Raw genomic sequence first — 27,884 nt, 5'->3', positions numbered from 1 at the left:
CAATTATGTGGTGTGTTGCGCAGACATCGTGCCAATCATGTGTTGTGAGCTTGCTGCTGGAGCACGGTTGGTGTCGTGAAGCCTTGCGCACGCGCATTTCTGCCGAATAGGATGCCCGATGAGTACCCAAAAACTGTTGCATTATGGCCACTAAGTGGAGGGACTTGCCTAAAAGAACTTTGCTATAAGTCATTGTCCACCATCAAAATGAGTTTCAAGTTCAAGTTTAAAGGCTTGTTATGTAAGTCTAAAAGTTAAAACAGTCGGGGTCAGTGCATAGAAAATCCAACTGAGCAAAATTCCAAGACAAGATCCACAAAAGCAGAAGGGGCCAGGCAAAGTTTGTAAACCAGAAGGACAACAGTAAAAGCATCAAGGACTCTGTTCTTTTGGTATTACAGTCATCGGTTTCTGGAAAGATACAAATTAAGCCATACCCTACCCATTGGGGCACCGGATGATTGCTGCAAGCTGGAATCAGCAACATACAGACTCACAGTTAACAAAATACTGAAGCAAGCAATTCCCACTGTCAGGTCACTTCAGCAGTTTATCTACTTCATCAAAGAAATGTATATCATTAATTAAATATGAGTTTAGTTCATCCTGTTGACATCAATTACAAATATTAGTGGCCAATGTCAATGGGAACTAAATGCTATATTATTGTTTTTTTAATTAGTGTGTGTAGTTTGTCATTTAAACCTTGAGTAGTTAAGCTTAACATGTGCATTGATCTGATCAATACCTCAAAGGTCGAGCTGAGCACAAAATATGCAGTCTGTACACAACATAATGTTCTACAGGCCAGTGACCCTGCCAAACAGTTCTTTTACCTCAGTCTGCAGCAGCACAAGTTCTTACGGTAGCATATTTCAATAATACAGACATAAACGCAGGTAAGAAATGTGTGTTATTGGCTTGTTATCATCACAGGAGAGTTGTATGGGGGAGTCATGTTTAAGATCAACTAACCTCAGGTTATAAGCAATCATTTGTGAAGTAAAATAGTTTTCTGTTGCAAATGTGCCAGATAACAGTTAAGTAAAATATTATTTTTGCAAAATTTTGTAAAGACACGAGACACGTCAGAGGCACTTGTCATTGAACATATTTACCCATAGACAGTCTAACTATTATTTATTTATTTATTTTGTATTTAAAAGTTAGAATCTATAGAGCCACATATGGATTTAATAGTGTGGGGTTTTCACAATACCTCTCCACAAACTGTACTTTATGTTCATAATAGAGCCAATATTGGCATTATTGGTGGCGATCTACACAACCAATTTCTTTGGTCCTTGATTACAAAATAAATATCTTAATTTGAAGAGATTGGTTCCAAAATGCTATATCTTCATTTGTGAAAACATTAATAAGTCATGTTATTTAATTGTGTATTTCAGGTAATATCAATACAATTGCAGTTGTGTTGTTTTGACTGAATAAAGATAAATGTAGTAACAATGACATAATTACAGTTCCATTAAAATTACTTTGAGAACAAAATGTAAAAAAAATATTTATATTTTTTATATATATTTATGAAAATTCATTAAAATGGAAGATATAGCATTTTGGAACCAAACTCTTCATTTGATCTAAGGTCATTTCTCAAAATGCGCATTGATTTGATTAATGAAATTACAGAAAAAGATAAATTAATTTCTAATGATCAGTGATACAATGTTCACAATGATACAATGTTCATGTTCAATTTTAATTACATAGATTAAGGAAACAGGCATCTCCACTACAGCTGACAAATTCAATGAAAATCAATACCATCAGTAGCACACTTGCTGTCCTTTATTTCTTCTGTCTTGTGGTAGTCAGTCAGTCTGTTGCTACTAAGCAGGTTGGTATTTATGTAAATAAGTGAGAGATTGGTAGGCTATTTATTCAAGGAACTCCCATGTGGGCATGTGATTCATAGCTCAGGCATATGTTCTCATGGGTATGTGTGAGCTTCCGATCACTCACCTAATGTTTGGTGCACATATTAGCAGTTTTAAACTGATGTTATACCTTTCATGACAAATATTCTTCATGAGAATTAAAAAAAAAAAAAAAAAAAAAAAAAAAAAATATGCAGGTCCAGGCACTCAAGGTTTGTTTGTAAAATAGGCAAAAGCAGACACATGTGATGTGTGTTTTTTATGCTTCTTGCATTTTCTAAACCAATACTGAGTGCCTACCTGTCTGTCCCTTTTTAAATAGCAATGTTGTTGCTGTCAGTGTTGTAGATCACGGTGTCTTAGTTATAGCAGTTTGTAGCTTGTTCTTTGTTATCTTGTGAGTTGGTGTGGCTTGGTTGAGGCTGTGGATCAGAGGGTTATTCCCATCAACCTCGCTAAAGGCTAAGCCTGGCTAATTTCAATAAGTGTCGCCAATTTTAGTGAGAGTTACGTTCCATTAGTGTGGTTTACGTGAATCCTAGCTTGGTAACTATGGGAATTTATGCCACAGAACTAGCCTGGTCCATAGCAGGTTAACTTTTCAAGCTTAATCAAGCAGTGTTGCAAAAAAAAAAAAACACGTAGCATGATGGCATAGTGGGTGAACTGAGTACAGATGAGACACTTTTTGTTCACACAAAATCAAACAAAAAATTAGATACTGAAAATAAGTGATTTCCCACATGAAATTCCACGTCATTTACATGCTTATAACCGAAGGGTTGCCGGTTCGATCCCTGACCCAGTAGGAAAATGTGGGCGGGGGAAGTGGTTGAGCACAGTCTCCCATGCCCACATCCACGGCTGAAGTGCCCTTGAGCAAGGCACCTATCCCCTCACTGCTCCCCGAGCGCCGCTGTAGCAGGCAGCTCACTGCTCCGGGTTAGTGTGCTTCACCTCACTGTGTGTTCTGTGTGTTTCACTAATTCACGGATTGGGATAAATGCAGAGACCAAATTTCCCTCACGGGATCAAACGAGTATATATACTTATACTTATACAATTAGCTCATAAACATAAGGTGCATTTTTGTCTCGACTGTGTCACAACTGTAGGCCTACCCATATGGAGCACAGTTGAGAAACCCATTTTTAATGATGTATAGTTAACTAACCATTCATTGCAAAATGCAATAAATAAAAAATAACAATTGGGCAAAGTGTTTTAATTTAAATTCATTCATTTCATTTAAATTAGCGTTGGTTAAAATGAATAAAACAGGAACAAAATATTTTACACAGGCACAGATATGGTAAACAGTACAAATGGAATGTTCAAGTAATAACTCTAAACAATACATTGTCTAGGTTACTAATGATTAAAAAAGGTATAGGTTACTAATGATTAAAACTGCTTCATGTGTTGATGATTGTTCATGAATGTCAAATCAACTGTGTCCTAGATTAATATTACATGACAAATTGAAATTGCATTTCAGATAATTATATTTCACAAACACTTTGGCAGAACTAGAAGACTTATGGGAGACAATAGCCTATATTTATAGTTAAATAGTTATAGTTATAGTTGATACCAATTTTATTCATGACCACCTACACCTAGATAATAATTTGGAGTGAACGCTTTTAACCTAAGAACGTAGGCTATAGCCTATAATTTTGAATAGCCTATGCCAACGTTTTTTTGAGGTTATGCCATTTATTCATTCACTCGTTTTGTTCAAAAGTCAAGTCAAGTCAAGTCAAATTTATTTTTAAAGCGCATTTAACATGCACATAGTGCAACCCAAAGCGCTCCACAAACAAGACACATAACAACAATACAAAAGATGCCGGATGGAGCGGTGTAGTCGCCAGCGTGCCCATGACATCAAGACATGACAAATACATTTAAAAAATAACAAATACAAAAAATGCCGGACGGAGTGGCGTAGTCGCCAGCGTACCCGTGACACCAAGACATACAAGACAGACAACAAAACAAATAGACAAATAAAAAGTAAAAAAAGAAAATATATTTAAAAAGGGGGAAAAGTAAAGACAATCAAACTCTCAATCGATTTCAAACCATGATCATTGTTGTTTAAATGTATGCTTTCATTTTATAACTTTCAATGAAAATTGATGATAGTAGATGGCGCTGGCGTAGATGGCATAAATCAAACAGAAATAATCTATCCTCCCCTTAATGTATCCTCTTTTCGTCAATCTATTGTTTTGGTCTACTTTTTTAACTCGAGCACGAGCAGACTGTTCTAAGTCTCGCTGTTGTGTTGTTTTCAACGCAAGTTGTGTTATTTTCAACACATATTGTGTAACAAATAAAAAAAGGAAACAACACAAACTGTGTTGTCCCTATCTGGACACAGAGATGTGTTAAAAACGACCAGAGCGACCAGAGCATCAAGCAGAACTTGAAACTTTATGATAATGAGCTATGACGCTATTCAGCAACCAATTCAAAATGAGGTGTAGGCTACACAGTTGAGAGAGCAAAACCTAAGTAAACTTCAGTTCCTACCATAGACTGTGGTTCCTACGAAACATTTGTTCCATTTACTGTTTTTATTAACGAGGATTAAAGGTCAAGTTAGAGATTGTAGAAACATAATACTTGTTCAAGGCCTATATCAGTGATATAGAGAATAGATCAAATGAACATGGTGTCCGAAATGCTTTTTTTAATAAGCTGAATAACGTTACATGATTGAGGGAAGTCTAATTTCACATTTTTATTGCTTCTTGGTAAAGTATTGTTTAATATCAAATTAAGTTAATTTATGTATACAGTATGTTATCCCAACCGTTCTTTTAAAATGTAGGCTAACATATAACTGAACATTCCAGCGGGCGTCTGGAATACCTTCTATCTGCTCCTAGATTCAAGCGGCCAAAACGGGGCTTCCAGAGTGTTCTTTTCAGCTGAAGTCAGTGCCAGTGTGTACACAGTTGAACGAGTTGATAAGGAGTAGAGAGTAGACCCTGTATCCCTCGTGCCGCCGGTGCGCCTGCAATTTAGTATATTATATGCTTGTTTTACAACATTGCTCTCATTTTACTTAATTGTGGTCTCATTTTATTAGATTGTACGCAGAATTTACTAAATTGTGTGCTCATTTTACTAAATTGTGCACTCATTTTACAAAAAATTTAATTAGAGCACAAGATAGTAAAATGGGGCACACTATTAAGTAAAACGTGTGCACGATTTAGTAAATTGAGCTCACAATTTAGTCAAATGAGTGCACGTTTTCTGGATATACACCAAAAAATATCTTGCAATGACCCCAGGGTTCCATACATTATGCAAAAGCATGATGCATTTACATTTTCTCACCAAAATACAGTTCTAAATGTAAAAGCCTTTCTTGTATGAGAAATCAGGTGTCATTTTTTTTTTTTTGGGGGGGGGGGTATTTGGCCTGAAGCATACCCATACTTCACAAGTCCAATTGTTTATCTTGGGATCTCATTAGGATGAAGCCACTGGTGTCTTTGTGGTCGCTGTGCTTCCTGTCCATACTTTGCACAGTCCAGGCCAGCCGAGATATCTGCAGTGCCAAGCCCAAAGACCTCCCCCTGGAGCCATTATGTGTCTATCGTAGACCAGATCCTGAACCAGAGAGTGAGAACCCTACTGAAGCAGCTGAAAAAATTCCAGAGTCCACCAACCCCCGAGTATGGGAGCTGTCGAAGGCAAATAGCAGATTTGCCCTCTCTCTCTTCCAGGAGCTTGCTAAGAGCAAGCCTGAAGATAGCAACATCTTCATGTCCCCAATTAGCATTTCCACAGCATTCGCCATGACCAAGCTGGGAGCCTGCAACACCACCCTGGAGCAAATCATGAAAGTAAGATAGCTAGCTAGCTACATGACAGATGATAAAGAATATTCACTGTAGAGAAGCAGCTTCAATTTGTGTTCTTATATGTATGTTATAATGGTAAACATGAACAGACTCAGGCTTATTTCTTTTCTTGCTGGAAATTCAAATCGGTCAGTCACGCATTTGTGTGGTTGAGAGACTTATTATGTAGGCTGTTTCTTTTTAGTGGTCTAATTATTATTGTTCTTATATTTACTACTGCATCTGTAGGTATTTGAGTTTGATACAATAAAAGAGAAGACATCTGACCAGGTGCACTTCTTCTTTGCGAAGCTGAATTGCCGTCTTTATCGGAAAAAAGACAAGACGACAGAGCTGGTCTCAGCCAACCGTTTGTTTGGGGAAAAGTCTATGAGGTTCAATGAGACTTACCAGAACATCAGTGAGTTGGTTTATGGGGCAAAGCTGTTACCACTGAACTTCAAGGTGACTTTCTATCAGAGATCATTGTAGTATCAGTGTAGATCATTCACCCAAATTTGTTTATCATGCCTAAAGATTTATTTGTCCTACACAGGAGAAGCCAGAGCTTTCAAGAATGACAATTAATGAATGGATTTCAAATAAGACAGAGAGCAGGATCCAGGACACTCTGCCAAAAGGCTCTATAGACAGTACCACTGTCCTTGTTTTAGTGAACACCATTTTTTTCAAGGTAGAGAGAGAATTTGAGAAAATATTAACACCTTGGGCCTTATTTCAAATGATGGGCGAAGTGCAAAGTCAAATGTCCAACTAAAGCTAATTTTATAATTAAACAAATTCAATTTGCTAATACAACACCATGGTTAAGGTGGTGGGGTGAGTGTGTGTGTGTGTGTGGGGGGGGGGGGGGGTGCACAGAGACCTGGGTATATTCTGCATAGCTACGTACCAGCTGGTTACCGTAGCACTGCCAATACAGGCAACAAAAGCCCAGAAATATACTTTAAAAAAGACGTCAATGGTCCATTGCTCCCACGTTCAACATGATGCACGAGAACTTAGCTTGTTGCACTTTGCCTGGCTTTTAAATTAGGGCCCTTGCTGTTACACATTTTAATTCATATTTGTTTGATCAATAGAGTGCTAATGAAATTGAGTTGGTACAAGGAACTCTAACTAAATTCACTGTAGAGGTACTTTATGCACTACAGGGCCAGTGGAAAAATAAATTCGACAAGGACAATGTTATGAATGATGACTTCTATCTTAGTCATGGAAAAACCTGCCCAGTGCCCATGATGTATCAGGAAACAAAGTTCAGGTATGGAAGGTTTCCTGAGGATAATGTGAAGGTCCTTGAAATGCCATACCGTGGAGAAGACATAACAATGGTGCTGATCCTTCCAACAAAAGACATCAGCCTGTCTGAGGTATTAATCATATATGGTGTCTTGCCACCAATATATGTGTAGGCTACTGTGAAACAAATAATGCACAAAGTCTTACCAAGACTTAATAATGCACACATCTTACCAAAGAATTTTTTTTTTCATTGGTTTGCCCAATGCAAAGACCAATACACAAAATGTAGTGTAAAATAGCTGCTTATCAATCAAGCATTGTTGATCTGTAAGGGTTTAACATTTGTATTGTTTTGAAGAACTGGACAATGTAACAGCAGACAATATCCTTATATTTATCTACATTTAATTACATATGACACATACTGTAGTTCTGTTCATACTGTGATGAGGATAATTTTATGTTAGGGTGTGCAACTCTTTCAAATTAAAGAGTTAATTTGCAAAAAACAGATTCATTTTTACAAATATAAAAAACATGCCTTTTTATTGTGTATTCCAGGTCAGTCAAACTATTTATTGGTAAAATCAAGTAAAACAATGAAGTAAAAATACATCTAATCACCTTCAGTTTGATTGATATTACTTGAAAAACATTCAAATTGCCGTTTTTTACCATTTAACTCTTTCATTGTGGATTTGACTTCAGGTGGAGAAAAGCCTGGACCTGAGGAAGGTGGTTGGCTGGCTGGAGAACATGAAGGAGATATCAGTGGCTGTGCAAATTCCACGCTTCCAAATTGAAGATGGTTTCAGTCTAAAGGAGAAACTGCAGAGTATGGGCTTGCAGCACCTCTTCAGCCCACACCACTCTAGCCTTCCCGGTACACACAATCTGCTTTCCTATGAAAATAATCAGAAATAATCACTTCTTAAATCATCAATTTAGTTTAAACCTTGACAATGAATAGTTTTGGTTGTTGGTAACTTTAATGTCTTAGTGAGTTAGGAGTCCTCTCGACTACTTCTAACCTGTCCCAGACTTAGGTGCTACTTTTAGCGCTAAAATGGATTTGTGAATTACTCCTTACTTAGGAGTCCTAAAGTTACAACTGACACGGCCATTATTTTTCAATCTGCCAGTTAGAAGCTTCTTTTAGCCTTAAGATTCTTTGTGAATACGGGCCCAGGCCTACCAAATTTGAGTTTTTAAAGTTTTTAACTTTAAAGTAAATAAAGTTTTTAATACTTTATAAAGACATTCTACCAGGCAAAAAAATTAGATTCATTATGCTACATTGACTAAAATGGCTCCTTTGTACAATCAAAATCTTATGGAGGAGGAAAGAGTAGCTGGGTTTCCATCCATCTTATTAGCTTATTTCCAGCATATTCCTGTACATATGGAAGTGTAAATTCATAAAAAGCAAATCTGTATGCGTTTCCATCAGCTGTTTTTGTGAATTAAAAATCGGAGTGTCTATTTACACCCCTGGTACGAATAGCCTTGGCCACACAGCTGAGCTATTCACACCCTGTGACATAACAACAAAAACATGTTGCTCGCGTGCACAAAAAACATGGCGGACATTCGTTTTTTCGTTTTTTCAGCAGAACGTGAAGAATTCGGAAAGGTTTCGACACTAATATCTGTTCAAATTAAGTTTTAGATGGAAAAGTTGTGTTTTATTTTCACAATCTTTGTTAAGTGAACACATACAAATGTCAGTTTGTTAGTTAACAGAAATGTTGTGATTATGACGCTCAGGCCTATGAAATATAAGTTTACCTGCAAACACTCATTTTGATGTGGAAATTGACAGTATGGTGGTTAATGACATAGTTTAGTATGTGGGAGACTGGGGTTTGATTCCCGCAGAAAGCATTTTGGCGGAGTGAGTGCACATGTGTACCAACGTCTCTGCAGAGAAGGCGCGCAATTTGAACAAGAAATCAGTTCTGAAACAGAAGTTTTGATTGCAACAATTAGCTAATTCATGCACCAGGGTGTAAATAGCACACATTACTATATACACCAGGGTAGGAATAGCATTCACTTCTAATTAAACAGTGATGCAAACAGCATGCCTTATTCAGAGTGTCTATTACACAGCTGAGCTATTCACACCCTGTGACATACAACAAAAACATTTTTTTTATTACATTGTGATCAACATGCCAGAGTAAATGTACAGGGGTGCAAATAGCATACACTGATATTTGTACCAGACGGGGTATTAATAGAACACATTGCTGTGTGCACCGGGGTACGAATAGCATACATTGATACATAACATACTAAGGCAAACCACTTAGTCCACATCAACAGGCCCTAAGCATTTGTTAGCTTAAGCATTTGTTAGCAAAGCCTATACTGCTAAGTATTTCTGATATGTTGCTGATTGGATCATAAACAGCCACAGCAACAAAGAGGAATGACTGATAATGACTAACTCTTCTCTATTATTGTGTTACATGCTCCGAATGTAAAGCACTTTGAGCTGCATTCTGTGTATGAAAGCTTATTATTATTATTATTATTATTATTATTATTATTATTATGACCGCCGCGCAGCGAAGCGGCGGTCATATAGGTTTAGTCAGATTTTTTTTTTTTTTTTTTTCTTTTTCGCATGCCCAAATTTCTGTCAATGATTCCCGGGACACTGAAAGCCCGGGGTACACGAAACTTGGTGGACATGTAACCCCTCATGGATAGCATGGAACCATCGTTTTTCGTTTTGATCTGTAGCCCCCCCGCTGAATTGGACCCCCTGAAAGGAGGGTAGGGCAGACACAGTTTTCTGTGAATATCTCGAAAACCGTAGGGTTTAGGAGGACCATTTTTTTTTGTATGTTGATCTCAAGGGGCCATGTCAACCCATTCCATAACCACTCATTTCATGTATAGCGCCACCTAGTTAAACACAAAAAAGTAAAAATGAGGTGGTGTAATTGAAGGTATCTGTGACCTAACATAGTCAAAACTGCACGAAATTGGAAGTGTAGGATCATTATGACACCCTCTGTATGCACGCCAAGTTTTGTGGAATTCCGTTCATGGGGGGCCACACAATAAATTAATTTATGTTACTATACACCAACTGGCCTGTAGGTGGCCGGAGACAGTTTTCTGTGAATATCTCGAGAACCGTAGGGCCTAGGAGGTCCACCTTTTTTTTGTATGTTGGTCTTAAGGGGGCATGTCAACCCATCCCATTACCACTTATTTAATGTATAGCGCCACCTAGTTAAAAATTAAAAAGCAAACAATTAGGTGTTTTCATCTCAATATCTCTGGCTGACAAGGTCAAAACTGCACGAAATTAAAAGTGTAGGATCATTATGACACCCTCTGAATGCATGCCAAGTTTTGTGTACTTTCGTTCATGGGGGGCCTTACAATAAAATAATTTATGTGTACATTTAGTGACGTACACCAACAAGGATTCCCGGGACACTGAAAGACCGGGGTACACAAAACTTGGTGGGCATGTACCCCCACATGGATAGCATGGAACCGTCATTTTTCGTTTTCATCTGCAGCCCCCCCGCTGGACTGGACCCCCCGAAAGGAGGGTAGGGCAGACACAGTTCTCTGTGAATCTTTTATGGTATGTTGGTCTCAAGGGCCCACATCAACCTGGCTCATAATCACTCATTTGTGATTTGCCCCCCCGGTAAAAAATGAAAATCAGTAGGATTAAAAGAAAGCCAAAATAAATATTCATCATCATCATCATGGCTGCATTTTCAGTATTGGCGAGAAGTAGTCGTTTGTCCACTAGATGGCGCATCGTTGCAGTGAGACGTAATTTTGTTGGAAGTTAAAAGTGGATTGGAAAAAACAATGGACGCTTCATACAAGGACTGTAATTTACCGCAGCGAACATCTAATAAGGACAGGACGATGTTCACATGAAGTGTAATTCCCATTTCTTCTTGAAGCCGAAATAAATCTGAGGATGTTTATCGGACATGCTTGGTTTTTACTGCAGGTACGTTAATCTTGTAATATCAATAAGGACCTAGGTAATGTTACCGTTAGCGTTGGTTGAGTGATGGAGGCATTTGATTTATTGCATTTGTAGAAAACTATAAATGCGGTTATACCAAGCAAATGTATAGCAGCACTGTTTGTATCTTTCGACTGTCATTTATTGCACATGCTACAAAATCATTCTGTGCAATGGAAGATTTACCAACGTTACACCGGTCTGATACAGTTTTGCCTATACTGTACATGCATGAGACGGAGACGCCTGTTTATTTTGTTTTAAGTGCGTGCAGGGTGTGAGAGGGGAATCGATGTGCTTTGATTACAGCTTGGTAGTTGTAGTCTGTGAAATTAAAAAGCACGTGTGTGAAGTATCCAAACAATGACACCTTCATTTCATTATGGCTGCTTTAGCAAAACACCTTAAGCTACTGTGTAGTGGGTCCCATTTAGAAGTGGCTACTTCATTCGCGCTTTCCTTGACTCATGGAGCTGCGTGAATGTTATTACAACTTTTCGCCACGATATGACAGTTTAAGTCCGCTTGATACTGTAAGGCGTAAGCCATTGGTTTCCAAAGGAGATTTTATTTGTGTCGCCAGCATAGCCTATTGACAATTTATGTTGTAAATAGGCCTACCTTATAATCCTACCTGTAGCTTAGGGAAGCTAACAGCTTTCTATTAGGATCTAGTTTGTTAGTTACCGTTTTTTCATAACTCCCTGATGCATTTTTGCATTTAGAATAGCCAGAGCGTGTATATCTCAATCGGAAAATTAAACAATATCGGGTGCCTATGGACTAGGCTGGGTGAACCCAGCCTGATCTGCCCGCTATTTATTTTTTGATTTCTTAAAAGATTGAGCTTGGTCTGATGAAAGCCAGACTAGCCATGGACCTCAGTTAAACAATGCAAGGGAACATGAATCAGCCTATATTTGCACTACAATAACGGACAAAAGCTCTTCAACTTTGGCCCGTTAAAATGTGTATGAACAGTCTAGCGACGCATTTCATCAAGGCCCATTTGGACATGTCAGTTATTTGCACCACTGGTTAGATGTAAAACAGCATTTCGTTTCAGACTAGGCTACTGTTACTTAATTTGTGCATTAACAATAACGTTTCAGACTACTGTTACTTAATTTGTGCATTGACAATAAAGTATTACATGAACTAAAGATGACTAAAATCTTATGTAGAAGAAGAAACATTCACAAAAAATCCATCCATCCAAAAATGACCTTTGTTTTTGATAGCTGTTGAAAACGGCATGGAACTGACAGAGATGTTTTTGTTTAAAAATACATAAAAAAAAATAAAAATAAATAAATAACATTATGCTGATACCTTTTGCATTTCCCAAATACAATGTAGCCTACAGGTGTAAGTGACCTTTCATCAATCCAGTTGCAATGGATGAACTGTGATGAACTGCCCTACTTGTGATTGTTTAGAGATTTTAAAGGTTTTATAACAATTCTACATCTTCTTTGGCTATTCTACAATCTATTCACCTTTTCAGCACCAGTAGGGTACTTTCTGTGCATCCGCACACACACACTCAGGCATGCCAAACAAGCATACACAAAAGTTTCAAGAGTGGGGGATGGAGTAAAATATGGAGACAAATTGAAGTGTGATTTATTTTCGCGGAACGGATGTACAGGACTGAGCGGCGGTCATATTTTGTACCGCTATGCGGTACATCTAGTTGTTGAACAATTTAAAGGTAGAGTACGATAAGAACAAGTTAGTGCATCAGTGAGTGCTATTTACATACAGTCAAGAGTCAGTTCTAGTCAGGTGATACGTGCTAAAATTACAGTACCAAGGCTACTCAAAGTAGTGCTAAAGGTAGTTAAAGTAGCTTATCATACTGTAAGCTGCAAAGACACACTGGACATGTTTGAAGTTCAGTGAATGAGGTGATGACATGTCATTCCATTATGACATACCTAGCAGATATGGTAACCCTGCAGATATAATACCTACACATGTAATACCCACACATGCAAATTTACAGAGGGCAATTTCTGTGGATTGGCCAAGTCCCTATTTATGCTGTGCTATCATACATACAGTATACATTTGCCCCTTAGAGGTTTGATAACAGGCCCAGCCTAGGTTCTATCCTGTGGTGAAGACACATAAATGATAATTATTTGAAAAAGAATTCAAAATATATTTACAAATTGCGGTGTCATTTATTTGTGATCACAATGACCTCTCATGATAGCTTACTGAATGGTTGAAAGAAGAAGCTCAATAGTAGGTGGAGGATTTTTCTAGACAGCTCTTGGTACTTTTAGTATGTAACATGTTGATTATATAATGTTGGATCATTTGGTTAAGAAATGAACCCCTGCCAGAAAAAACCTTTTGTAGCCAGATTCTACGTCCATTTGAGGGAATTCCACATAATTCAAAAGAAATGTTGGCCAAAAATTGTTTACATTTTAACGTTTGTAAAAAGCCAGTAATTTCTCCCTGAACACCTCTGTAAAATGTCCTCTATCCACTATTTTCTATTACCTGTCTCCTTCATGATTCACTAGGCCTATGCAGTTGAATTTACAGTTTGATGAATAACTATTTAATTGATACGATTTGGTGCAGAACCAAAGAAATTCACGACGGCCATGTGTTACAGTTTAAGTTTTTTGGTGTTTTTCTGGACAGTCTAGGTTACCCACATCTGGCATTGTATTTGTTATAATACTTGTAGATTTATTATAGTCTTATAACAAGGAAACACATATTGCATCTTAAGATTTCATACTTTTTTATCTCACCATAGAGAGCAAAATACCTTTTCATATGTACTGTATGTAGTGGGATTGTCTGGCAATCTAGCAATATCATGGTGATATACTGCATGGCTTGGGGATTTGTAACAATATATGCACTAAAACAATGTTGGATTCTCTGGTTGTTGAGTTGTGTTTTAGTTCTAATGTCTGTATTGAAGATGGTCAATAAAGCTTGACTACGGGATCAGGATCGGTGATTAGATGATTTATTGTAGATGGTACAATAATGAATAACAGAACACAGGTCAAAAACTGCTTGTTGTGGTTGTTATTAGAAGCGGCTACTGAGCTTCCCGACAGAAGTCCTTGAGTCGCTTCCTCGATCCGTAGACAAAGCCTGTTATACTAAAACATACAAACGTCAATCATGCCAACGTGGCAGGTGCCAACCAGTGTACAAAAACCGGCTCTGGCCAGATGGAGATACTAGCCTGAACAGGCCGACATGCTGTCTCCCTCGGCCCATGTTATCACTGATGTTCCTCGGATGTTCCTAAACACCGGCATATGTGACCTTTTTGCTGGTACACAGGCCTAAGGCACAGTTATGTACAATGGTATGGACCTCTCCCCGTTGTATACTACACACAGAAGTACTGTAACATATGAACTCATCAGAATACAGTGAGAACACCCCAGAATCCTACAGTATTCATTATAAATAGTTTAGTTCACTGAGCTATTGGCTATGTAGACAAAGGCCAACTTTTTTTAAAAGTATATTTTTGGGCTTTTTGCCTTTCTTACGACAGGACAGTGAAGAGACTGACAGGAAGCGCAAACATGGATGAGTTAGGTCAATGCTCCTGTATGCTACACAATAAATTATCCTGGGGTGTAATACATTATAATGCCACCCCAATGTTGGACACAATGCAGAAATCTGCTGATTTCAAAACTGGATTAATTGAAAGTGCTTAATTGTACAGATGGACACAATATAGCCTACCATTGGATTCTGAAGTTCTATAACATTCTGCTGTATTTATGTGGTATGGTATGTGTTGGATATTTGTCATGTGGTAAGTGAAGAGTTTGTGAGCTATTCAACTGAGAAAAATAGGCGTTGAGATGGATGCAGAGCCATGCCCATTCAGTCATGCCATGCCATCAGCTTCCATCTTTGACAATTGTTATGACGTATATGACGAGTTTCTTATATTTCAGGTAATATTTCTGTACATCTGTTACTTTTCAGGACTACTTGAAGATGAATCAGATGACATTTACATTTCGGATGCCTTCCATAAATCATTTCTAGAGGTACAGCTGATTTTTTTATGTCATACTGTCAAAATGCATAAGCCTGTCTGAATGATGCTACTATAAAATGTTCTCTAAAACTTCCAAGCACAAATGACTAAACCATGCCTATATAATTGTGTTTGCATGTGAAAACTGCAGTCCATAACGGCATCTTAATTAAAATTACAAAATGCTTTACAAGAACTCCTGTTATTCAGAACTGTTAAACCCATGGACACCATGAGGGAAAGCTGAAACTGCATTCCCAAGATCACTACATTGCTGTGATGTACTAGTCAGTTCTGATGTTTCCCCTTTAGGTAAACGAAGAGGGTAGTGAGGCAGCAGCTGCCACGGCAGTGGTGGCCATTGGTCGCTCTATAAACTTCAACCGTGAAGTATTTATTGCCAACCGACCATTTCTGCTGCTCATCCGTGAGTCCACCATCAATACCATTATCTTCATGGGCCGTGTGGCAAATCCATGCGGTGGTAACCAATGAGATGTCCTTGAGCAAAAGGACAGTGCAAAGGCAGGAAGAGGAGGAAGCAAACTCACAATATGTTTTCTGAATTCTGAATTCTCAAAGGAATACAATGAAATAATGGTGGGTGCTGTTTAAATATGTGTCTGAAATAAAGAGTGCATTTGTTAAAAGGATCTTTGTTGAATCTAGCTTTGTTTAGAGCTAGGTCACGTGCAACAGACTTCCCTGCTGGCATTTCAACATTGATTCAACGGTGAACAAACGTTATATACCAAGGGTGAATCAACGTTGAATTATGTGTTGGATTTGCAAATCGAATCAACGTTGATATCGCAACATTGTTTCAACATCTGCCGTTTCAACATAGTTGAACACATGTTGAAAGCCTCAACAGTGAATCACTGTTGAATATGATATATTGCAACATTGAAACAACGCAGTAAAATCCAACATGGTTAAAGCCTCAACTACAAATTAGCGTTGAATAAACGTTGATATTGCAACATTGCTTCAACATTTTACCTTTATTAGCCTATGCCACTTGCAGTAGGCCTATCACACACAAAAATGATAAACACCTCCATCAAGAACCAGTCAACTTATATATTTTTTTACATTATTTTATTTTGTTTTATGTTTTACAACATAAATGATCTATCCAAACTCAGGTGTATGTGGTGCGAGAGGCTGTGCATATGTATACCGATGGCATCATTCAGCAACAGCAGGGAGTGTCTTCCGACAGCCACCACCACCCACCCTCTCCGGTGCATACTTCAAATATCTTCCCATGGTGTCCATTATTCGGGTCAGGGTGGTTCGCTGAAGACAGCATCTAAAGAGGAAACAACAAACCATTATTGTCAAAAACTAGTGAAAAAGCCTGTGGACATTCTCTGGGATTTGAATCAGGGATATTCCGATCACTGAACTTCCAAATAACGTCCACTGTGTGAAGTAAGCGGCGCCAGAGAATGTCTAATAAGGGCTCTGGCGGCGCCCTAATTAGCAAGTTCATAGCTAGCTAATGTTACGCGGTTTCTAAACTAAAACATTTTTTGTCACATACAGCAAACATCACCTCATCATCTGCTAGTTGCCTGTCCCCTGAAACTGTTCCAGCCAGGGGAGGGAGGGGCGAGCTAGCTCTCGGTTTTGTTTAAACATCAACAGAAGTGACGTTACCCAACATCTCTTGGAGCACCTGCAAACTACTTCTAGCACCTGTAATGCAAGCTTGTGTGATAAAAGCAAACCTACACTAGCAGCCTCGAAGTCAGGTGCAATAGTTAGATGTAAAGCAGATATGTATACACCACCATTATAAAGTTTGGGGTACACTTAGAAATGTCCGGTGCATTTCTTTTGATAAAGAGGACCTTTTTTAAAGGCCGTGTTGCAGGGTTCATTTTGGGCACAATTTGCTTGTTGGTAATAAACATTTAAACTGTACAAATCCATTGTATTTGATGTTGTTGGGTATCACAAAACGGAATATAATACGAAAAAGCAGGTACTATTTTACAGCAGGTACTATTTCTCCTTTCCCCCACAATGCATTGCATTATGTCACCTTGGGGAGGCTACAGACCAAAGCCCACCTTGAGACCCTTGAAAGTAACGAGAGAGGAGAAAAGAGAGACGAGTAAGGGAGTGTTCAGCAGTAGATAGCGCAGATTATAGATAAATAGATATAGATAGCCTAGATAGATATATAGACAGGTAGATAGATAGCTAGATAGATCATGTCATCTGCTGGTCGCGGGGTGAGCTCGACCAGCGGCCAAAATGCACTCGCTTCCCTAGTTACAGCAGCTCTAAATTGATATCAGGCAACATTATTACCATTGGTAGATCATAGGGTAGCTGTGATATAAATGCTGTGATGAAATTCGAAGTGTAAATATACAAACTTTATGTTGAAAGTGTAACCGCGATGTCCATTGGAATGCATTGAAATGACTGAAGCGCAGATCATGTAGCCCCCAACGTGACGTCATCACCGAATTGCTTAAAAAACCCCCGCTAATGCTAAAAACAACAAAAACTGGCATTTAACACCATTTGGAGACATTTTAAAAATTATATACATATATTGAGTGCTTTATGTACCCATTAATCAACAGTGGTGGTTAACCTGCAACACAGGCTTTAAAGTGACCCAACACGTCTAAGCAGCAGTATGTCTGTGTGATATCATACCTTCAACATTGCAACATTGCCTGCAGCAGCTCTTGCCTTCTTGCTTGCACCACCTTTCCTCCCCCATCTGACTTGCAATAGCAGCTTCTGGCTCCAGACTGGGACTGCTGGATAGCACCTAAAAAAATAAAACAGCAATTGCCATACATTTTGTTATTGTTGATAAAGGTCAAAATCATAGCATCAAAAAAATTAGCTAAGTCAATCAGGTGTACAAACAAAAATGATAATTACCTTCAGAAGGCACCCTTGCCACCATCACCATCTATGTTAAGTCTTGATATCAGTTTACTTGTGAGGGCTCTGCCAGTAAAAGATAAGTAAAAGATAAGATTAAACAAAATGATGCATCCTGTACAATACATTGAATTGCAGTACAAATAATGCAGAAATAGATGATTATGATCAGTTTGGCAGATATTCACAACACTACTAACATTACCACCAACACAATGTTAAAGTGGCTAAATTGCAAAATTCAAGACTATTTTAAGTACATAGTACATATGTCAAGCAAATTAGAGCATGCATAATAACATAACCCATAGCCCTCACCATGGAACAAAAAAAATACATTCAAAACACAAACACTTACACCACGTTGAAGGCAGCAGCCATGGCTATCAGACATCATCAAGTAGCAGGTAGTGCCATCCAGACGGACTGGCATTGCCCTGGATAGTTGATGGAGCCCATTACACAGTCATAACAACAAACAGACACATGAAAAGAGGGGATAAACTAAACACAGTTACAGACACAAATACATGCTTACACATTATAATGCTATATGCGATTCTACGTGTGTGTGTTTGTGTGTGTGTCTACCTGGTGAGTGAACTCTCTTGTGGGCTTGGAACTTATTCAGTATGGAAGTGGCACACATTTGGAATATTCCAGAATGCACTCAGCGTTCTCAGGGCAGCAGTCCTCACAACACACCGACTGCAAACAGAGGGAACACATGGAGACTAAGACGAATAAATTCCAAAACACACAGAACATGAAAAGACCATCACTGAAGCACTACTTCACTCACATGCATCCTAAATAAACACATGCCTCAGCCAGGGCTCTACAGTGCGCCCATTTCACTCGCACATGCGAGTAAAAATGATGGCGTGCGAGTGCAAAAAAAATATTTAGGCGCACTGGTGCGAATGACTTCTAACCATGTCAGTGTTTGTCTACAAAATACACCGCAACATCGAGAAACATTACTGGTGCAAACCATAGAATCACGTCGCGAAATGCAGCATAAAAACTACACCTCCCATCAACGTTAGCAGTTTCGCGTCGTGACTCGCTAGTAGTCTCTTCTATCAAATCCAAGAGCGCGCAGACAAAGCGAAAAGTTAGACTAGCCAGCCAATATGCAAAGATTGAAGAAATTAGTGCTTCTATCCACCGAATTCATCGGATATAGGAGGAACAGGATGAGATTCTGAGAATGCAGTGAGAGAAGGAAAGGTAACCTAACATGCCTTTTAGCCCAGTTGACGTATTGGCTGCAATTACCTGTCAACACTCTCGTTTTTCCCGGGTTCTCCCGTATCAAGGTCATGTCCCAGCACCCTCCTGTTTTGTTATTTCTCCCGGAAAACTCCTGTAATTTGCATGGCCATCAAGCTTTTTAAATCATTGATCTATTCATTTTTTTCTATTAATCTGACATCTCCCAGGTTGCCAGATTGTGTATGAAATACACCCTACACATACACGATCACTTAGTTTCAATTTCAATCGTTTTGTCATAGGCTAAAACCTGGCAACCCAAAACCCAAATAAGGAAGCGGGTGCCGACTGCGCAGCCTGAGTCTCGTCGCAAGCAAGCGGGCTAGTTGAATTGCCTACTCCAGAACTAGCTGTTGTGATATTGTCAGAGGCAGGCAGAGTACACAGCTTCATTACTTGAGTAAAAGTACAGATACCCTTTGCTAAATTTTACTCAAGTACAAGTAAAAGTACAGCAGTCAGACGTCTACTTAAGTAAAAGTACTGTAACAAACTGCACAGTTTGTCTTAAAATGGGTTTATTGGTTACGCACCAAAACACACGAACGTCACTACACAGGCAAAACAAAGGAGGTCAATGAAACAAGCACGATACACAAACAGGGTAGTCACATACAATACACGAGGTAAACACATGAGGTACAACATAAAGAAAGACTATACCAGCTAACACATACATGACAAGGTAAACGCAATTACTCATACTAAAACCAACATTAACATTACACACACACATACACTGCACAGCATTATGGGAGCACAGTCATCAACAGCTAGGCTCAGATCATTACAGTACTGAAGTACTTGTTTTTAAAAGTACTTGAGTATCAAGAGAACAAGAGTACATTTTCTAAATATTGCATTACTACTGGCACAGTTCTCACATGTACAGAAACGTCCTACATGGAGTTATGAAAATTGTTAATGTTAATACCTTGGAGAATGTAAAAGGAATTGAAAGTAAAATCATGTCATTTCCATCTTTTTACCATGTTGCCAGGAATGGGCAGTATTTCTAATACATGTATTTAAAATACTTATTTCAAATACAAAATACTATTTTGTAATATAAACACTTGAAGCGAAAACTACGGGGCCACGGGTTGGCACATTCCCAGGATGGACCTGCTGCGTCTTAATCCATTGTTTCGTCCATGGTTTCGTCTCTTATCTAAATCTGACCATGGAGTTGACTTTGGCGGAAAGCTGAAGGTGATTGCTGATAGGCTGTCCCAATCAGTGACAAATTGAGGGTTTCTGAGATTTTTCTTTTTTCCTTTTTTTTTTTTTGAAGAAGTAACAGTTCCAGTATAAACACTGACCCCCCCCCCCCCCCCCAAAAAAAATCTCCCGTTTTTGGAAAGCTAAATGTTGACCGGTATGATCAATGCAGATATTTCAAATAAAAAATAAAAGTATAATATATGGGTGGATGACAAATAAGCCTGAAAAAAGGAATTTAAAAAAACTTCAAATATCATCCCTAAAATGTGTTTATATGTGTTGCTGTATCTCTAAACTTGACTAATATACATTTAAAAAAAAAAAAAAAAAAGTGAAATATATATTTATATGCGAATTTGTCATGTTAGTGCCTAAAATTGTCATATGGTGTGACGTGAAAATAATTTGAAATAAAATGAAAATTAGATACTTTTTTCTACTTTAATTTATGTCACTGTACATTTTAATCATGTTTGCTTTGATATGCAACATTTCCTTGTGAATATTTAGAAGAAAAACCTAACATTTAACAAGTTATTTTGTCAAGGTGGAGAATGCTCCTAAATGTAACCAGATATTTTAGCTTAATTCTGATATTTCTTGTAAGAACTCACTCAAAATTCTTGAGGTTCTTGCAGATACCATTTCCTTTGTGTGCTATTGATGGTTTAATGATTTTTCAATTATAAAGTCTTTTTTGTGACATTATTTAATGTCACACCAAATGACATGGTGTCACGCCATATGATGAACTGCACCACTCCACCATGTGTCAGAGCAAAACAGGGTTTTTAATGACAATAAAATCATTAACAATGACTTTTGAAGTCACTCTATGAATGGTGTATGCATGTAACAGCAAAATAGATGAAAGTTTAGTATTTATTTTTTAAAGTTACATGGCATGGTAACATAAAAGAAAAAAGTATGAGAAATATGAATTGTACAGATACATTTTTTCCCAATTATCACAGATTTAACAAAAAAACATAATATCTGAATTTAAAACATGTTTTTACAAGAACTTTTATGTAAAAATGCAATTTGGTCATAGGGTGTGACAGAAATGTCATATAGTGTGACTTGAAAAAAGCTGTCACACCATATGATGCAGCGTCACACTATATGACATTTTGACAGTTAAACTAATTTTCTAGACAGTTAAATACAGCTAACTATTATTTAGCATGCAACTGACCACATGGCAGCAGTGCTTTTTAAGAATTCATGAAGAATATTTGTGAAAAATAGCTACTTTTTAGGCAAATGATGTCACACCATAAGACACTAAAATTTGGCCACGATTGATGATGTCCAATTCTAAGCTTTTTATATAAAAACCTAAAAAGCAGAAATCACCTCTTGACCATGCCAATTACTCCTGACATTCTATTGTTACTTCCTGGTTAAGCAGGGTTCTCTTCACAATAATAATGTCCAAATGAATGCCCGGTCAAAATATACAATATACTGTCACGCCATATGACAACCATTTTATGGACAAAATATATTTGATTATAACTTAGTTGGACAGCATGCATAAACATCAAAACTTTCTGTGGTTGTAAAAAACATCCAATTATTTTATATGCATGGTAAAACTTTAAAGTAATTATACTTTTTATGGATATACACTCTTTTTAGGAAGTTCGCACACATGGTGGACAGTCACACCATATGACATTTTTTATGTTTGGATGATTATTTTAAGTCAAAAGTTAAATACAAATCCAATAAATTTAATATGACAGAACTTGAACCTACCAGACCTACAACATTTCCATATCAATTCTTAATAATTGCCATTTTTTATAAGTGTGTGACACATGGACAGTCTGAATTCTGCTATTTGTCATCTACCCATATATATACATCCTTGATAGCCTATGTTGGGTTTTGTGGAAGAGAAAATGGACTGTTTTAGTAGTAGTATTAGGCAGTATGCAGTCAGATAGGTCACCATGGGCATATTTGGATTAGCTACAGATGGATTCACAAATAAATAAATTAGCATTTGGCAGGATACTTGATATACAAGCTAAATGCAAATATGGCAATGTATTATATTATTTTACATTAACAAAATGTAGGAAAATAGAACAGACTGAAAATAAAGTAGGCACTGATCTTTAAATTCCTGTTTCCTGTAGCCTAAATGTTGTCAGTCATTCTTAATATTCGCAATTGATGCACTGGCATGCTTAACTGTTAGCTGGAGTGTAATGTTAGATTATGTGTAAGTTAAGTACAGAACTGACTGTGCGCCCAAATTTTTGTCTGTGCTCCTACATTTTTTAACTTGGGCGCACAAGTGCTCCTGGAAAAAAATGTTAGTGTAGAGCCCTGCTCAGAGCAAGTCAGGTACATCAAACAAGGGCCAAATAAGGGCTAAGAAATGAAAAACATGTAGCCTAACACTACCCTTCACAAACTAAAGATCCCTTTACTTGTTGGCATATCCACTCATCATACTTGCCCCATTCACATCCAATATATGACAGGTCTGAATGAACATGGCTATACTAAACTGCAGTTCCTTAAGTCAGTGGGTATGGTATAGATATAACTTATATATGACTTTATTAATTTGTTTTACAGGTCATCTTTCCAGTTAACACGTTATAGCAACACTACATGTATATTATGTATGTATAATAAGTAAGGGATAATGTATAGAACGCCGGTCTTTATTGGGAAAATAAGTCCCGACAGGGCGAACCGGACCCCGACGCGCAGCGTAGGGGTCTTTTTCCGCCCTGAAGGGACTTATTTTTCCAATAATGACCGGCGTTCTATACATTATCTCGCTTATTACACGGCTACTTGCCAAAACGAAACAATAAACTCTCCACGATGTGACTCTTTAGCCTACATAGGCTATAGCTTATTTGTTACCGTTTCATCGTGGCTTTTGGTGAGAAACAAATAGTTCGACAACAGCACACGCTGAACTTGAATCAAACATTCTTTAGAACACAGCTGATCAACCGTCTGCTTTCACTTTTGAATTAAGTTCCAGAGCTTGCACAGTAATATGAAAGACATGAAATAGAAGCACAAAGCCCATTTTCCTTGACAGCGGTCTGTTATACTTAGCAACGGTCTGTTCAGAATTAGCAGACCGCCGAACGTTGGGAAGGCCCATTCAAGTGAATGGAGCATTCTGCAGCATTATGAAGAGCCGTTAGCCTAGAAATCTAGACACGCCAAATTACATTTGCTGCCAGGGCTAGTCTAGCAACTCTCCGTTGGCTTGTGAGCTCCAGAAATCGAAACTTAATCAGGCCTTTGAAATCGTGTATAGAGTCGTTTGGTGGGCTTAACATAATGATTGAGTTGCAACGGTTTGGCTTGAATTCCCTGCTACTTGAAAACAAATATCCTATTGCGTGCAGAGGGAATTTGAAAGACAACTGATTATCCCGCCCCTCGGACTGAGCACTGCGAACGGTGAGTGCCCAGTGGGTCTGGCTCGCCAGGCTAAAGAGCCGTATAATAATGTAAAAATAATGTTACCTACCTATAGTACAGCGGGTAACCATGAAAATTGTGCACTTTTTGAAAGAAACATGAAACTTCTACCATAGTTAGGTTATACCATGAGGTTTATTTTCAGATTGGGAGGGAAGTCAAATTTGACCTCTGAGGCCCGGGAGAGGTCAAATCCAAGATGGCCGCCAATAATATTCAAAAGTGCCTCACGTTGGAACCAAACACAGTAGAAAAACACTTAAGGTGTCATTTCCCACTAACCTTTGGGTGCCCATTCTGTATCTGATAACTTTGAAACCACCAGAGTTCAAGAAAATGCATTTATGTAAAGGTCAAGGTAAACAAAACATCAAAATATTCATTTTTTATGTACCCTATGTACCCCAATTCATTTCTTTGTTGTCCCTCTATTATTCAGTTATTAGTTGTTATTTCATGAGATGTGTGGCTAAATTCATTAATTCACAGCACAGAATTATCCACAGGTGACCCCACTAGACCATTTTCACAGACCACCTGCAATACCACCGCTGGTTGAAAAAACCCTGCTTTAGAAAGTTGTTGCTACAGGCCACAGTACGCACAATGTAGAGAGCACTTCAATCGACATATTCTAACAGGTAAACATATTGACTATGAACAAACAATATTATTACATAATTACATAATATTATTCATTCATTAAGCATGGTGGTTAGCTATTGAGTTAAAATCATGGACATTGATCAAAATAATTATCCTAGCTAAACTAGAAGATAGTCTGGAACATTTATGTGAGCTGAAGCTAGTTTAATGATTGAACAGAGTATATTGTAGATATGTCAGCTTGGTAATGTGAAATTTGTTATGGCTGAAATAGGTAATGTTAACAGAGTAGCCTAGTTAAAGGGACACCAGGCAACGTTTTCGTGTTAATTACTCATCTTCGTAAGTCGGTATATGGTTAAATGACTCGTTACAGGGCGAGTGAAGACTCTCTCGCCCGCCCCTATTGCCTGTAGGAAGAATATCCCGCTTGCAAGTTCAGTGTATCCTACCCGCCGACTGAAGCAGGCAGGCTAACGAAACGCTACAGATTGTTGAAAACGTGTGTATGGCAGAGCCGGCGAAGAAGCAACGAAAACCCTTGACAGAAGACGCAAAGAAAAGGAAAAGAGCTTCAGACCGAGCGAGGGGGAGTTTCGTAGAGAAAAAGCAGCAGGCTTGCCTGGTGCCCATTTAAATAGCCGGTCAACCGGGCTTGAACACATTTGTAGCTAGCATGTTAATATAAGGCTGTGTCTTTAATTACTACTTAATTAATTACTTCTTACTGTTAAGACTATCAATTGGGAGATTGTTAGGGCAGGTTTTGTGGTGGACTGATGCTCAATGTTTGTACCATCAAGTACCATGTTGATGAAGGCCAAGAGAGATGGTGGCACAGCCCTCTGCTTGCAGTTTTCTTGAATGATCCGTCAAAAGAGAAAGATGAATTAAGGATCTCTGCGCACTACTTGTGCTGCTCGCATTAAGTGCATGGCATCACTGTCAGTTTGACAAACTATCATGAGAGCTGGTCCAATGTCCTTCTCAAAACTCAGGAGTGTGTCTCTTCCGCGTAAATGTGCCCTCAGATGTGGAAGCTCAGAAAGCAGTCGTTCTTTCAGTCTGGTGGCGTGAATCCGTTCCAACCTGTTAGAATATGTCGATTGAAGTGCTCTCTACATTGTGCGTACTGTGGCCTGTAGCAACAACTCTCTAAAGCAGGGTTTTTTTAACCAGCGGTGGTATGGCAGGTGGTCTGTGAAAATGGTCTAGGGGGGTCACCTGTGGATAATGCTGTGCTGTGAAGAAATTAAATTATCCACACATCTCATGAAATAACAACTAATAACTGAATAATACAGGGACAACAAAGAAATGAATTGGGGTACATAGGGTACATAAAAAATGAATATTTTGATGTTTTGTTTACCTTGACCTTTACATAAATGCATTTTCTTGAACTCTGGTGGTTTCAAAGTTATCAGATACAGAATGGGCACCCAAAGGTTAGTGGGAAATGACACCTTAAGTGTTTTTCTACCGTGTTTGGTTCCAACGTGAGGCACTTTTGAATATTATTGGCGGCCATCTTGGATTTGACCTCTCCCGGGCCTCAGAGGTCAAATTTGACTTCCCTCCAAATCTGAAAATAAACCTTATGGTATAACCTAACTATGGTAGAAGTTTCATGTTTCTTTCAAAAAGTGCACAATTCCCCTTGATTTGAGGGCTTAACCGCTGTACTACTATGTCCAATGGAAGTTCGCAAGGTAACCGTTATTACTTCTACTTAACGTTAACAACCTTCATATAATAATAAGTCAGCTATATATATATATATATATATATATATATATATATATATATATATGAAGAGTTCAGATGCAAAACCCTCTAAATCCGTCTGACCACTTTTCTTTTTAAATGAGCATTTAAATTCAGGCTCCTATAGGTTTTTGCCTATAAATCGATATTTCAGACCAGGAAGAGAGTGGTATTTAGTGGGTTTAGAAGTTAAATTATTTGATTAGCGTATACCATGTGTGGAGAGCATCCCCTCACCATCTTTATCTAATTTTTGACATAGTGCTAGGTGGCAGAGGCTTTTGCATCTGAACCCTTCATATATATATATATATATATATATATTCATATCATAGCCATAACTTACTTGCGCCTGATATTTCATTCAAACTAAACTCTACATTCATAGCGACATCACAGACAGATAGATATGATATATGATATAAACTAACATTCCTGACTATTCCTACTATTCCACACAATAATGAAGTTAGTTAGTAGCTGGGAAAGTTAGCTCGCTAGCTAATTGCTAGCTAATTCTAACATGACTAACAGCTTTGGTTAACATTCCATTATGAAAACAATATATTTCGAATAAATTCCCGTTTTCAATTGGCATACAAAAGTACTGTAATTCTTACCTTGGATATGATAACGGCACAGTTTCTACAGCTTACACATGCAGTCAGATACATGACAGAACAGTGACGGTTAAAGTCACTGGTGGGCTGGAGTTCAAAAAAGTCAGTCAGCGGTTAGGGGTGGGGGATGGGGGTTGCTGTGTGTGCACATGTGCTTATCAAGAGGCGATAAGCATCCGTTAAAATCGTTGCATTTCAGACTGTTACATTGAAATGGCTACCAAACTGATTAGAAATTTGAAACATTAGCCTTGTCTATTGGGCTATTATTACTAGCCTATTATTACTAGCCTACTATTATGATTATTAACATGATTGTTCATGGTGGGACATATTTCATATCAAATTGACGCCTTTTCTTGATATCAAATCAATTTGGTTTAACATCCATGCTGATTTCGTATTTTACGACCATTTGTCAACATTTTACAACTATTTAGCATTAGAACATTGTTTCAACATACTGTTTTTTTACCCCCTTCTATTTTTCTGTAGGCTAAACAAATGTATTCGTTCAACTATGCAGCAAAACTACGCACTTGGCCAGCCTAGGCCTACAGAACAGGCACATTTTGGAGAGAGAATGAGAATGCACGCACACAATTATAGAATCTAGGCTAGCCTATTTGTGGCGGGTTACCAGCAAACAACGTTTACCTAATGCATTAACTCAAGACTTCAATTAGTCATAAAACGTTTTCTAAACAATAAAAACAGAAAGGATGCAGGCAGCAAATGTAGGTCATTTCCTAGTCAGTTCTTGGAAGAACAAAATTCTGAATGAAGCCCAAAGCTTTACTGATGTTAAAGCACACACACACATATGATGGTAAAATAAAATTAAACAAAAGTTACATTTAGCAAAGGTGGCAAAATTAATATATACTATAGACGTGAAAGTAG

At 38.0% G+C, this 27,884-nt stretch overlaps 1 protein-coding gene and 1 long non-coding RNA gene across 2 annotated transcripts; one reads left to right on the top strand and one right to left on the bottom strand.

Annotated features, from left to right (window-relative positions):
* The first annotated feature begins 751 nt into the window (after positions 1–751).
* serpinc1 (serpin peptidase inhibitor, clade C (antithrombin), member 1) lies at positions 752–15,749 on the top strand. Its single transcript, XM_042056193.1, has 8 exons — positions 752–899; positions 5,398–5,770; positions 6,017–6,232; positions 6,324–6,461; positions 6,943–7,161; positions 7,742–7,916; positions 15,042–15,106; positions 15,409–15,749. The coding sequence occupies exons 2-8, from the start codon at positions 5,399–5,401 to the stop codon at positions 15,589–15,591; spliced, it is 1,368 nt and encodes a 455-aa protein (XP_041912127.1). The 5' UTR covers positions 752–899; position 5,398; the 3' UTR covers positions 15,592–15,749.
* A 374-nt stretch (positions 15,750–16,123) lies between these two features.
* Positions 16,124–27,210, bottom strand: LOC121677479. Its single transcript, XR_006020991.1, has 6 exons — positions 26,982–27,210; positions 18,607–18,723; positions 18,374–18,452; positions 18,013–18,081; positions 17,779–17,896; positions 16,124–16,411 (listed from the first exon to the last, which is right to left on the bottom strand). It is a non-coding gene; the product is annotated as an uncharacterized LOC121677479 (long non-coding RNA).
* Between the last annotated feature and the right edge of the window lie 674 nt (positions 27,211–27,884).

The sequence above is a fragment of the Alosa sapidissima genome, chromosome 12 (genome assembly GCF_018492685.1).
Source record: "Alosa sapidissima isolate fAloSap1 chromosome 12, fAloSap1.pri, whole genome shotgun sequence".
Lineage (NCBI taxonomy): Eukaryota > Metazoa > Chordata > Actinopteri > Clupeiformes > Clupeidae > Alosa > Alosa sapidissima.
Note: the sequence above shows the minus strand (reverse complement) of the source record. Positions and strands in the feature narration are given on the sequence as shown.